This window comes from Tenrec ecaudatus, chromosome 1 (genome assembly GCF_050624435.1).
Source record: "Tenrec ecaudatus isolate mTenEca1 chromosome 1, mTenEca1.hap1, whole genome shotgun sequence".
NCBI lineage: Eukaryota > Metazoa > Chordata > Mammalia > Afrosoricida > Tenrecidae > Tenrec > Tenrec ecaudatus.
This window is the reverse complement of record NC_134530.1, coordinates 61,916,226-61,929,863: the sequence shown is the minus strand read 5'-3', so window position 1 is coordinate 61,929,863 and position 13,638 is coordinate 61,916,226. Positions and strand designations below refer to the sequence as shown.

The 13,638-nt window shown below is 61.0% G+C and overlaps 1 protein-coding gene across 1 annotated transcript in view; it reads left to right on the top strand.

Moving 5' to 3' along the window:
* EPHA10 (EPH receptor A10) overlaps nt 1–13,638 on the top strand; it is a 35,187-nt gene extending 21,549 nt beyond the window's left edge. The window contains exons 7-17 of the mRNA XM_075539231.1: nt 1,873–2,044; nt 5,378–5,486; nt 9,518–9,579; nt 9,714–9,839; nt 10,721–10,906; nt 11,393–11,454; nt 11,681–11,884; nt 12,088–12,237; nt 12,496–12,689; nt 13,187–13,342; nt 13,524–13,638. Of these exons, the coding sequence (XP_075395346.1) occupies nt 1,873–2,044; nt 5,378–5,486; nt 9,518–9,579; nt 9,714–9,839; nt 10,721–10,906; nt 11,393–11,454; nt 11,681–11,884; nt 12,088–12,237; nt 12,496–12,689; nt 13,187–13,342; nt 13,524–13,638 (1,536 nt within the window). The remainder of the gene's footprint in view (nt 1–1,872; nt 2,045–5,377; nt 5,487–9,517; nt 9,580–9,713; nt 9,840–10,720; nt 10,907–11,392; nt 11,455–11,680; nt 11,885–12,087; nt 12,238–12,495; nt 12,690–13,186; nt 13,343–13,523) is intronic.

The window sequence follows — 13,638 nt, the reverse complement described above, 5'->3', positions numbered from 1 at the left end:
CCCTGCTCACTGTCACCCAGATACGGACGCCTTTCCCAGGCTTAGACCACCAGATCCTTCCTCAGAAAGGCTGACCAGTACCCCCCAGTCTCCTCCACCCTAAACCAGTACCCCCCAGTCTCCTCTACCTAAACCAGCACCCCCAGTCTCCTCTACCTAAACCAGTACCCCCAGTCTCCTCCACCCTAAACCAGTACCCCCTAGTCTCCTCCACCCTAAACCAGTACCCCCCAGTCTCCTCTACCTAAACCAGCACCCCCAGTCTCCTCTACCTAAACCAGTACCCCCAGTCTCCTCCACCCTAAACCAGTACCCCCCAGTCTCCTCCACCCTAAACCAGTACCCCCCCAGTCTCCTCTACCTAAGCCAGTACCCCCAGTCTCCTCCACCCTAAACCAGTACCCCCCAGTCTCCTCTACCTAAACCAGTACCCCCCAGTCTCCTCCACCCTAAACCAGTACCCCCCAGTCTCCTCCACCCTAAACCAGTACCCCCCCAGTCTCCTCTACCTAAACCAGTACCCCCCAGTCTCCTCTACCTACGCCAGCACCCCCCAGTCTCCTCTACCTAAACCAGCACCCCCCAGTCTCCTCTACCTAAACCAGTACCCCCCAGTCTCCTCTACCTAAACCAGTACCCCCCAGTCTCCTCTACCTAAACCAGTACCCCCCAGTCTCCTCTACCTAAACCAGCACCCCCAGTCTCCTCTACCTAAACCAGTACCCCCCAGTCTCCTCTACCTAAACCAGTACCCCCCAGTCTCCTCTACCTAAACCAGCACCCCCAGTCTCCTCTACCTAAACCAGTACCCCCCAGTCTCCTCTACCTAAACCAGTACCCCCCAGTCTCCTCTACCTAAACCAGTACCCCCCAGTCTCCTCTACCTAAACCAGCACCCCCAGTCTCCTCTACCTAAACCAGTACCCCCAGTCTCCTCTACCTAAACCAGTACCCCCCAGTCTCCTCTACCTAAACCAGCACCCCCAGTCTCCTCTACCTAAACCAGTACCCTCCCAGTCTCCTCCACCCTAAACCAGTACCCCCCAGTCTCCTCTACCTAAACCAGTACCCCCCAGTCTCCTCTACCTAAACCAGCACCCCCAGTCTCCTCTACCTAAACCAGTACCCCCCCAGTCTCCTCCACCCTAAACCAGTACCCCCCAGTCTCCTCTACCTAAACCAGCACACACACACCCCCCCGTCTCCTCTGCTCTTGAACCATACCACCCTGTGTCCTCCATGTCTGGCAGGACATTCGTGGACATCGGACTACAATCAGGTGGAAAAGCTTTGTGTGCCAGCGTAGGCTGGGCAGTTGTCAGGCTTATGTTTTCTGAGGCATCAGGCCTACCGGGGCCTTGGGCCAGCTCACCCAGGGCTCCATGCCCTGCTGCTCGCCAGTCTCTCACCCCAATAAGAAGCACTAGCTAGCATCTGCTTAGAGTCTCTTAGTTGAGGTGTGACTGTTCGGGGGGTGGGGTCTGGGGGTGGCATTTGTGGTGGGAGGAGGCCTTGGCGGTCCCACAGAAGAGATCGGTAGCATTTTCCCTGCATTATAAGCTCCCCAAACGGTTTGGCCTACCACTCCCTTTTCAGAAAACAAAACAACTACTCAGGACCCTCCTGGCAATGAAAAGACGTTTGTACCATAGCCCATGATCCCGTGTAAAAAGCAGGCACCTGTTGTGCAGCCCCCCTGCGTCGATCCAGCGCCCCCGAGGGGCCGGTATCCCTCATTGCGGGAAACGCCACCTCAGCGTCCATCTGTGTTCACCTAAAGACAGGCAGGCCCCCTTCCACCTCCCCATGCCCCACCCCCCTGCCAGCGGTGGCCTTCCCTGAGCTGGCCTTCATCTCCCCACCCCTCCCCAGGGCCAGAGTGAGCAGACCTACTCCACCGTGAAGACCGGGGCGCCTGCCGTCACCGTCACTAACCTGAAGCCAGCCACCCGTTACGTCTTTCAGATCCGGGCAGCATCCCTGGGGCCCCCCTGGGAGGCTCAGGGCTTCAACCCCAGTATCGAGGTGCAGACTCCAGGGGAGGGTAAGTGGAGAGGGGTCTGGGCAGAGCTGTCTGGCAGGGCAGGGCAGGGCGGCATGTAGGTCGGGGAGTTATCTGTGCCTGCTCCAGTTAAGGAAGCTGCAGAACACTTTAATTGCAATCCCATCAATTAATTAACTAACGTGGAATTTGCTGATGAAGGACTGTTTACCAGCATGCACTAGATGGGGACCTGTGTGGAGGAGCTTGCTGGTGAGGGGCTGACACCTGGCTGTGCCGCTCAGCTCTGTTTCCTCTGACCTCTCCGTGTCTTGTGGAAGCCTCCTGTGGGCCCCCGGAAGTCCCGCTATTCTCCCGGTAGGGGCTGTCTGTGGTCTCCAGGTCACCGCTGGCTCTGAGCGCAGGATCTTGTGCTCCGTCTCCTGCTTTCTCTCTGCCATGATATGGACCCAAACATGGGACACGGTCCATTTGGAGCAGATGTCACTGAAGGTCAGGGAGCACACAGCAGTCAACACAACCAAGCAAAACAAAATGGGAATTGTATGCTTGAAACAGGGGCCTGGGTTAGTGTGTGAATGCTATCAGTTAAACCCCTTATCCAACCATACTGAACAGAAGCTGAACTTGACCTCTCCTGACCTGAAGCCTGCACACACACAAACACACACACACACACACACACACACACACACACACACACCCTTGGCCTCCCCATCATCCCCTACTGTCCCCTTCCCTTGCCTTCCAGGGTCCCACTCCTCCTCTGCCTGCCCCCAACCCCCTTCCCTGACGTGAGCAGAACAGTCTCTGCCTTGCGGTTCTGTCTGCTGCTAACCCAGCCCTCGGGATCCCACCTCTATCTCCCCTGCACAGCTCATGCAAGCCTTCTCCTGAACAAAGGCAGTTCCCCCTAAGAGGCATTCTGGCACCAGCTGTCAAGATAATAATTCTTCCCAACCTGCTACATGACTTTAATCCAAGATAGGAAGCACTCCGAGCCCAAAGGGAAGTGAAGATAAATACCGAGGGGGCTAGAGTTCTGGGGAGGAAGACAGCACTTCTTGCTCGAATGCCTGTCTCCAGCCAGACCTTGGCCAGGTGCTGGAAAGAGGAGATTAGAGGCCCCATCCTGAAGGCTGGGGAGCATTCGAGTATGTGAAGATGGGCCAGGCAAGCGTGTTGAGAAGAAGCCTGGGGTTGGCAGGTGCCAGGGTGCAGTGGGCAGCAGCGGGGGACTGCTCGCTGTAGAAACCATTCGTTCAGAGCTGCTCCTCCATCCGAGGCTGCCCAGGTCCCCAGCCTCCTCCGCTGAGGCCCTGGCTGTGGGCAGATGGGGCTCCTGATGCACCAGTGTGTTCCGACCCTGACTGGAAATACCCCATCTCTGAGTGCGGAATCACTCATCCGAAGCATGGTGGTTTACAGCAATAAGGCATTGCTCACTTCCTCCTTTCTGGGGTTAGGATGCCATGCCGGGCTGCTCAGCCCGATGCCCCAGCTCAGGGTCTCTGACAGGCTGCATTCACGGGGGCGACAGTGTCCCAGGCTTACCCGGGGGACAGCCTGCTACCCTGCTCAGGCCTACACAGACTGTTCGCTGGAGGCTCACGGCTCCTCCCCCATGGGCCTCTCCGTAGGGATGCTTATAATGCAGTGACTGGGTTCTTGGCGAGACTGTGAGCCAGCGAGAGTGCAAGAGGGGGCCCAAGAGATGCCACGGCCCTTTTGTAGCCTTCTCTTGGAACTAACACCCCATCGAGGTCGCTGGTTCTCTCCGCTGGAAGCCAAGGGGGGTGAAGACCAGGGCCAGGGGGCTAGAGGGCTGCTGACCACACCCACTCTACTTCTGTGTCCACCTTTCCAAACGGTCCTGGAAGCTGCCCTCCCCATCTGCCACTGACTGCACCCTGGCCCCTGTTCTCTGCTCTGGCCCCTCGAGCTCTGAAGGCCCCTCTCTGACCCTAGGCTTGTTGGCCTCTAGTCCCCACCCACCCCCCAGCTCTGTGGCATCCCACACAGTCCTACTACAGCTTCCAGGTTTAAGCCCCCTCCTAGTCCCACGTCCGTCTGTCCCTGGACACTGCAGACGATTGCTTCAAGAACACCCGTCAGCTCTTCCCGGCTTGCCCGCATTCCCGGGAGACCTTGTTAGGGCCCCTGCCCATGCCAAGATATGGGCCCCTGGCCTTCTCCTGGCCCGTGCTGAGGCCGCCTGGTGCCGGGCGACGTCTGTGTCCTGGTCTGGGAGTTCTCCATCTCGACCTCTTTCAAGCACCTCCCTGCATCCCCACCCTCAGCCCAGCAGGGCCCCTTGCTTCCTTGCCGCCCCCTCGGCAGGGACTCTGTCCACTGCACCCCTGGTCCCTGCTGTCCTCCGGACAGAGCGTGTGTTCCTTAGCCCAGCCGTCAAGGCCTTCCAGATTCTATCTCTGACCCCAGGCCCCCTTGCCCTCCTCCCCTGCGGCCCCACATCTCCACACTCAGCTCCCACGCAGCCTGCGCTCCAGCCAGCCTGCATGGCCTGCCTTTCTCCAGACCTAGCATGTGCACTGAAGCAGCCTGGAAAGCTGCTCGGCTGCCCCACCCAGTCCAGCGCCAGGGAGCAATGGTCCAGCTCAGCTCTGCCCGCCTCCCTGAGTCTTCTTCGACTCAGCAGTTCCCAGCTTTGATTCTATCTCAGCCCCTCTGCCCGCCCCTGCCTCCTCCAGGCCAGGAGCTCCCGTTCCCCCGCACCCCGCACCCCACCCTGCCAGAACAAGGTGGGCACCCATGACTGTAAGTGGAGGTGAAGGTGCTGTGAGCCCAGGAACGCAGGCTCCCCTAACGACCAACACAGACTCTAGAGTCAGGTGGGGGCTTTGGGAGTCAAGTCCAAATCTCAGGCTGACCGTTTATGAGCCATGTGACGGTGGACAGTGATGTCGCTTTGCTGAACCTCACTCTCCTGGCCTGTGAAATGGAGACCGCAGTCCCTTAGTGGGTTGCTATAAAGCTGAAATGAGACCACGCAGCTCAGGTACACAGCACCGCCCGTGCTGTGAAGGAAGCTAGTGGACATCTGAGAGGAGCCTTACTCTTCTTGCTGGTAAGCAGCCTGGGGACGCTCAGCCGGAGACCCTGCCCCCTGCAGAGTCCTCCAGTCCCCTGCTGACCTGCTAAGAGGCACAAGGGGAGGAGCGCCCTGCATGCTGAACCCTTGCCCCTCTTTGCTTGGGCTGGCCATCCGGCTGTGGCAGAGGACTCAGTCCTGAGACTGCGGGGCTGGTCTGGTGGGCGGGCCACATCCATAGGTGCTGGACATCCTGCCACAGGGAAGACAAGAGAGTGCCCAGGGCCTTCCCCAGCCTGCCTCAGCCCCTGCTTTTCCTGCAGCTGCCCCGGGGTCCAGGGACCAGAGCCCGGCAGTGGTCGTCACCGTGGTGAGCATCTCGGCCCTCCTGGTCCTGGGCTCGGTGCTGAGCGTGCTGGCTGTGTGGAGGAGGTAGGTGCGCCGTGTCCCTGTGCACCACAGAGTGTGCTCACAGGCCCCAGCTCTGGGCATGCGTTTGCTGGTTGCACACGTGTCGACTGGCACATGCCAGCCCAAGCACACTGCGGTGCTGACCCAAGCGGGGCGCCGGCCCCTCCCCCAGGCTCCTGCGGCAGGCAGGCAGCCGGCCCTGCTGCTGCTAGCTCAGCCGCTTGCTTGCTCGCTCACTCGCTGCTCTGCTCAGGGATGAAGAGGATTTAGCTCCTTAACTCATTAAATGTCAGAAGGCATCACTGAGGATGGAATCAAGTGCCTGCTGCTCCGGTGTGATTACCGGTCTCCCAGGAGCCCAAAGGCCCCAGCCCCTGCCCCAGGGGACCTGGAGGCCCCTGAACACAGACCAGGGGAGGAAGGCACGAATTGGCTGTGTGCGTGGGGGCGGGGGGGGGGGGACAAGGAGGAGAATTAATAGCAGAAAGAGCTTGTGGGAATGTAGGCTGAGAAGGGAGGAGGGGTGGGGAAGTGGATCCCCTTGGCCTGGTGATGGGGGGGCGGCACTTCAGGGGGCAAATTCATGGAATGTCTCCTCCACCCTCTTCTTAGGGGCACCTTCCACTCCATGTGGAGGCAGCCCCAGTGGGAGCTGAGACCAGCAGAGTGGGGAGGCTGACCCTCCGGGCTGTAACTGACGGGGAGGGCGGGGGAGGGTTCGGGGGGCGCAGCGAGAGCAGAAGGAAGCCGTGGGCTGCTGGGGACTACCCAGGGAATAGAGGGCCAGTGAGTCCCCATGGCTGGCTGCTCCGCCTAGTGATACCCTGAAAGAGACAGAAGAGAGGACACTGTCCACCACCCCCCCTCCAGCTTGGAGCCAGCACTACCTGTTGCAGGTGAGCCAGGGAAGCAGGAAGGGAGGAGCAGCTCCTCTTCCTGGCCCTTCAGGACCCCAAACCCGTGCTGATTCAGTCGGAAAGGAAAGACCAGATAGGGTCAGAGAGGACTTGTCGGGCTTTGAGCTCAGGGCTGGGAGGGGAGATCGGTGAGTCCCGGGGCAGCTCCTTCTTGCGGGGTGGGCAAATACAGAGGCTGCTGGCCAGAAGTTGCTGCCCAGGAAGGCTCCGAAGCAGGTAGGCAGAGCAGAGCAAGGCGGGAGTGGGGTATGACCAAACCCATTTCAAACCAAATGGCACTGAAGTGAGGTGGATCAGCCAATACAGATGCTGCCTGCCTTGGGCTCTGCTTTTGCAGACGTGCTGCCGCCCCTCCAGCTCCTTGAAGTCCCTGCTCCCCTCTGGTCCCTCTCCCCAGTCTACCCTCGTTCACCCCAGTCTCACTAGCAGGGGGTGTCCCTCTGAAACATTTCATCTTCTGTCCCCACCCCATCTCTCCTCTCACTCCTCCTTCTACCCAACCCTCCCTTGGCACGCTCCTCCCCCCACCTCCACCTGATCTGCGTAGCCACTGGACAAGTGTCCCTAGACTCTCCGCCGCCCTCATTCTCAGGGACCTTCTTTCTGTTCCATCAGGGCTTCCCTCTCCCTTATGGTGACATGACCTGCCTTCACCCACACACCTCATCCACCCCGGGCCTGAACCCCCCTGACCTCCCAACTATCTCAGCTGTGCCCATCATAGCTCTTCACACCCTCATCTTCCATTGGGCCCCAAACCCCTCACCCCTGCAGCAGCAAGCCCGCCCACTTTGGCTCTAGAGGCGGAGCCTTTCCACCAAGTCCAGGGTTCTCTATCAGAACCCCCTTCTTACCATGGTGGGAGCCATTATTAGTGATCATGCCCCCTTGCTCCCGCCCAGTGGTGATCGCCGTCGCCCTGTGTGCAGAGGAGGGGCACTGCTCCAGAGGTCAGGGGTTCTCCACCTTCCTAATGCCATGACCCTTTCATACAGTTCCTCATGTGGAGGGGACCCCCAACCATAAAACTGTTTCATTGCTACTTTATCAGTGTAATTTTGCTACTGTCATGAATCGGGCGACCCCTGTGAAAGGGGCATTTGACCCCCAAAGGGGTCGCGACCCATAGGTTGAGAACTGCTGCCACAGGTGTCAAGGCTGTGACCTTCTGGAAGCGCGAAGGCTTGAACTGCCGGCTTTTGGACTTGACTGTTGGTGCCCCCAACCCTTCCTTTTCCCACAGAAGCGCTCACATTTGCCACACTGCTATCAGCAGGGGTTCTCTGTCCCCTCGTTTTATTGGAGGGTAGATGGGGCCCTTCCAGGCCAGTGTGGAGGCAGAGGGAGATGAGTCCAGGCCAGAGCCACACTCCCGTGGCCACGGTGTCCCCCAAGCAGCTGCCCGACCGGCCCTGTTGGCATCTCCACTGCTCACAGGCTCTCCTGCCTGCTGCACCTTTCTCTTTCCTTGGTTCCTGGGGCCTTGCCACCCAGTGTCCCCTCTGCTTCCTTGGCCATTATTTCCCAACCTTCTCCCTGGCTTCCTCCTCCGTTACCCAACCTCTTGGACGTGTTCCCAGGCTCTCTTCTCAGGCTCCGCCCTCTCCCGGGACGATGCTTAGGGCTCCCAAGATGAATGTCGTTCTAGAACAGATTCCCAATCGCCAGACACACATATCTCCCCCCTCATTCACCTGCCCCCTCGCCCCCTGCCGGCAGTGGTAGAGTTCTCACCAAGACCAGATGCTGGAGCCCTGGTGGCACAGTGGTTACACGTAGGGCTACAGTCTGCAAGGCCAGCAGTTTGAACCCCCCGCTGTAGAAAGACACAGTTACAGTCTCAGAAGCTCACGAGCAGTCCTGCCCCGTCCTATCGAGTTCCTGGGTTGGCATCAACTCGACAGCAGTGAGGCGGCCAGAGGCCGATTGGGTTTGATTTTTCCCCACTCATCCTTCAGTGGAGGCTTGCCTGCTGCTGTGAGGCTGAGCAGAGTTGGGCAGAGCATGCAGACTAAGAGTAGGAAGAAAGGTCTGGTGCTCTACTTGTGGAAAATCAGCCAGTGAAAACACTCTGGATCCCAATGGTCTGATCTGCAAACCATCACCGGGTGGCACAGGACCGGGCATCGTTTCCGTCGGCATGAGCCAGGGGGCTAGCCAATGCCACTACAGCTAAGGACCACTGCCACCACTGGCCCTGCAGGCTGGGCGGCATAAATGTGAGCGTCCATCTCCCTCTAGGCTGGTGTCTCCCATGCTGGTGGATCGCACCGCCCTAAGCAATGCCCGCTAGTCTGCCGGTCATTCCTAACGTCCCCTCTCCTTTCCGCGTGCCAGCTGTCCCTATGTCCTCTGCCTCTTGTCCCCTAAATCTCACGATTCTTCTGCCTTCTCATGTCCAAAGCTACACCCAAGCCTGCTCTGGGCTGCCAACCCCTGCGGGGACAGCAGCAGCAGGCTCCACTGCAGGGAGGAAGGTCTTTCTAAAATGCAAATGGGATCTCAGCACTCCCCAGCTTAAAGCCCCCCAGGGACCTGCCTCTGCTCCCAGAATGAAAGCCAAGTCTTTATCTCAGGCCAGCAAAGCTCTGCCTCTGGAGACACTGCCCCCACCCCCCCACTCCGCATGCCCGTCTGAGGCTTTGTTGGTTCTGGAACAATCCTTTGGCCCTGTCTCTGCCCCAAGCCTTCCCTGAACACCTGGACCAGGTCACCATGTCCATCTTATGTTTCCATGGTCCCCTGCTGGTCTCCCCAGAGTCAGCGTGCAGTCTCTGCTCGCTGTGCGTCTTCTCACATCGTCCGAGGCTGCAGGTGCAGGGTCAGCCTGCCTTTTGCCCCCTCTTTCACCAACACAGAGGCAGGGGACGCTTAGCTGAGGCTGTGGATCCGGAAGCCTCTGTGTTGGCAAGACTTTGCTGGTGTCCCCTTGGGGCCAGGTCTTGGGCGAGGCTGCCACGTGTTTGTGACGGAGGTTGTCAAACACTGGGAAGCTAGGGACCGGCAGGACAAAAAGGCTCCCTCTGCTGGGACACAGGCCCTGTCCGAGGGGCAGACAGGTGCCCAGTGCTGGGCCTCGGGGAGGGGAGGGGAGGTGGGGGGCGGCCAGGCTCAGAGCAACTCTGCTCCCCGCAGGCCCTGCAACTACGGCAAAGGAGGCCGGGACGCCCATGACGAAGAGGAGCTCTATTTCCACTGTGAGTCTGCCCGTGGCTGTGCCTGCGCCTTGCCTGCCTCACGCACCCGTAGCCCACTGCCTCCTCGTGGCTCCCCATGCTCCAGCAGGTACCTCCCCTCAGCCCCCCCCCACTTTCCCTCCTTGTGCCCCCAGTCAAGGTGCCAACACGCCGCACCTTCGTGGACCCGCAGAGCTGTGGGGACCCACTGCAAGCTGTGCATCTGTTCGCCAAGGAGCTGGATGCGAAAAGCGTCACGCTGGAGAGGAGCCTGGGAGCAGGCAAGATGGGAAGCGAACCAGCCAGGAAGCTTAAGCTCCGCCCAGTTCCACCCCTGCGCTGCCCGACCCCACCCCGACCCCTGCCCCTGCCCCAGCCTCCCTTCCTCCCACCCTGCTCTCACCGATTTCCATCCCAGCCCTACCCTGCCTCCAGCCTCCACCTTCTGCGCCTCCCCAGGTGGCCCTACCTCCACACCAAGCCCCACCTCCCCTCGGAAGCCCCTCCCCCCTAGATTCCAGGGGAGGAGGCCTGCCTCGTTGCCAGCCTTCCAGTCTCAAGTCATTATGAGACTTCCTTACTTGGGCCACTGCGGGGTTGGTTTGTGCTGACTGTCAGCAGCCCAGGCCTTCTGGGGACAGTGAGCAGGGGCCTTTGCCAGACCGGGCCCCAGGCACCCCTGGGTTCTTGCCCTGACCCTGCCACTGACTAGCTGCGGGACAGGGGCATATCTCTCCTCAGCTCTGGGCCGTGGAATGGGCTTCATGCCACACTGCAGAGGGCAGCCGACCCCTGCATGGATAGATCCAGGCCCTCTGTCAGGCCTGTGCTCCCTTGGGCCCCGTCCTTGCCTGCTGCCTTCCTAGCTCCCAAACCTCAGCTCCAGTGCTCAGAGAGGCTGGCTGCTTTCTCCAGGGGCCCGGCCCCAGCCCCTGCCATAGTCGCCTGAGCCCCAGGACTGTGGACAGATTTAGGGGCATGGCCATCTTAGCAGCGTCCTCTCTGAGGCGTGGGCACCACTCAGGTAGTGGAGGAACAGGGGGGGGGCTGCTCCCCCCACTTCACAGCGAAGGGGACCAAGGTGAGCGAGGCCCAAGGTCATTATGCCTAGCCTGGCCATAGGGCAGGACCTGGGGTGTCCTGAGGTGCCGTCTCCCCACAGGCCGGTTCGGGGAGCTGTACTGCGGCTGCCTGCAGCTGCCTGGCCGCCAGGAGCTGCCTGTGGCCGTACACATGCTGAGAGACGGCTGCTCGGACTCGCAGAGGCTCAGCTTCCTGGCCGAGGCCCTCACCCTGGGCCAGTTGGACCACAGCCACATCGTGCGGCTGGAGGGTGTCGTCACTCGAGGTGGGCCCAAGTTTTTTTCCCGCTGCCCAGCCCCAGGTGCAAGGAGTGGGCATGAGGGGGTGGGAGGAGTCCCTCTGCTCATCTGCACCCTTTCTTCATGGGAAACTGCCCAGTGTGGGTCCCCGTGGGGATATCAGTTCCTCTTTACTGGCCTGGGGGACTGGCCTCTCTGACCTCGGCCTGTCTGACTTGTGGGAACACCCTGATGGGGGAGGAAAGTTACTCGGACCTGGGGTGACATTTCTTAGCAAACTTCTTACAGTTGCTGACCTCAACCTCTCTCTCCCTGTGGACAGTTCCACTTCTGGGCTGTGTACAGTACCGGGCAGGGGGTGGGGGTGGACAGAGGACCGAGGCTTGGTCTGGGTTCTGGCTGTGTTGGCCCAGCCTGGGACCTGGGTGAGGGAGCTTGCACATGTGCGTGTGTGTGGTGGGCAGGGTGGAGCAGACCCCTTAGCATGCATGTGCCCCCTTCCCTGAGCACAGGAAACACCTTGATGATTGTCACCGAGTACATGAGCCACGGGGCCCTGGACGGCTTCCTCAGGGTGAGTGCCCTCGGTCCTGGCAAGTGGGGCTCCTGATGCCTATGCTGGTTTTGCCCCGTATGCCCCCTCGCATCCTGCCCCGCGTTTCTCTATGGTGGTACTTAGCAGCAGTCCTTAAATGGTGTCCACTGGGCAGGCTGGTCTGGGGGGTCCTGGGGGTCAGCTGGAGCCCAGAGAGGGCTGATGGCAGAGTGCACAGCCACAGCCTCCGTGTCCCCCTTGACAGCGGCATGAGGGACAGCTGGCAGCCGGGCAGCTGATGGGGCTGCTGCCAGGGCTGGCGTCGGCCATGAAGTACCTGTCGGAGATGGGCTACGTGCACCGAGGCCTGGCAGCCCGCCGCGTGCTGCTCAGCAGCGGCCTGCTCTGCAAGCTCTCGGGCTTTGGCCGTGGCCCCCGGGACCGGGCTGAGGCTGTCTACACCACCATGGTAAGGACCCTGCCCGGCCCAGCTGCCCGCTCCAGACTGCCCTGCCCTCGCCACCTGCTGCCTCTCACACAGGGAGCCAGCTTGAAGGGGGGTGGGTTGCCCAGGGAGAAGGGCAGCCGGGGCTGATATGGGGCTCGGTGGATGGTGGCGGCGGAAGGGGAAGCCATTTCTTCCTCCTACACCCTACCTGCTGCTGCCCGCAGAGTGGCCGGAGCCCGGCTCTCTGGGCTGCTCCAGAGACGCTCCAGTTCGGCCACTTCAGCTCCGCCAGCGACGTGTGGAGCTTCGGCGTGGTCATGTGGGAGGTGATGGCCTTCGGGGAGAGGCCCTACTGGGACATGTCCGGGCAGGACGTGAGTGGCCCGTGCTGCCAGCCTTCTGCCTGCTGATCCTCTGATCTCTGCACGCTGACCACCTAACCCCGGACCCCTCTTCTCGGCCCCGTTCCTGTCTCTGCACTAGTCACCCCTCCTGCCCGCCCGCCCCCCTCAGAGCCTCCTTGGGTTGGGTCGTGTGTGTGTGTGTGTGTGTGTGTGTGTGTGTGTGTGTGTGTGTGTGTTCGTGTGGTGTGGGGAGCTGAACCCTCTCCCCGCTCCCCGCCCCTGTCCCAGGTGATCAAGGCGGTGGAGGATGGCTTCCGGCTGCCGCCCCCCAGGAGCTGCCCCTCCCCGCTGCACCGCCTGATGCTGGACTGCTGGCAGAAGGACCCGGGTGAGCGGCCCAGGTTCTCCCAGGTCCACAACATCCTCAGCAAGATGGTGCAGGACCCCGAGCCCCCCAAGTATGCCACGACCACCTGTCCCAGGTACGCCTAGCCCCCCACTTTCCCAGCTACCTGCCTGTGATAGCCAACCTCTCACTGTCCACGGCCGGCCTCCCTGCCCCCACATAGGTGGAAACAGCCCCCTCCCCGCCCCGTCCACTTCACCAGCTTTTGTCCCTCGTGCCCCAGGGACACGGGCACACTGCCTCAGTCACCATGTATGGTAAGAACCCTGAGACAACCGGCAGTGCCAGTAAATAAAAATAAGTGAAATTCATGTCCGTCGTCTTGAACATTGGCCACCTCCCTGCCTAGCCTAGCCATGTGCCAGCCTCGTCCCAGCAGTCGTGCTCCCTCCAGCTGCCACTTACCACTGCCCTGAGTGCCTCGTGACCCTCACCTGTTTGGGGCTGCCCGCCCCGTGTAAGCTGGGCATAGTCCTGGGCCTTGCTTGCCCTCCCCTCCTCCTGTTCTTCAGCTCCGGAGGGGCCCCAGGCCTAAGGGCCATACTCCTGCCACCCCAGCTCCTCTGACCCCAGGCCTCCTACCCCCCTGGCGGACCGTGCCTTCTCCACCTTCCCCACCTTCGTCTCCGTGGGTGCATGGCTGGAGGCCCTGGACCTTGGCCGCTACAAGGACAGCTTTGCTGCAGCTGGCTACGGGAGCCTGGAGGCGGTGGCCGCGATGACTGCTCAGTGAGTCTAAGGACCCCAGGTCTGGGGTCGAGGACCAGGGACCCACTGGTGTTTGCAGCCCACATGGGAAACCCCGTCTGCCCTGATTTGAGGCCCTTCCCGGTCTGGAGGAGGAGGGGGCTTCCTGGGGGGGTGGGCATTGCCCATGGCTGGGGCTGGGCTGAGCAGCCCTTGTTTGCAGGGACCTGGTGAGCCTGGGCATCACGTCGGCTGACCATCAGGAGGCTCTCCTCAGTGGGATCAGCACCCTGCGGGCACAAGTTCTGCAGCTGCAGGGCCAGGGGGTACAGGTGTGA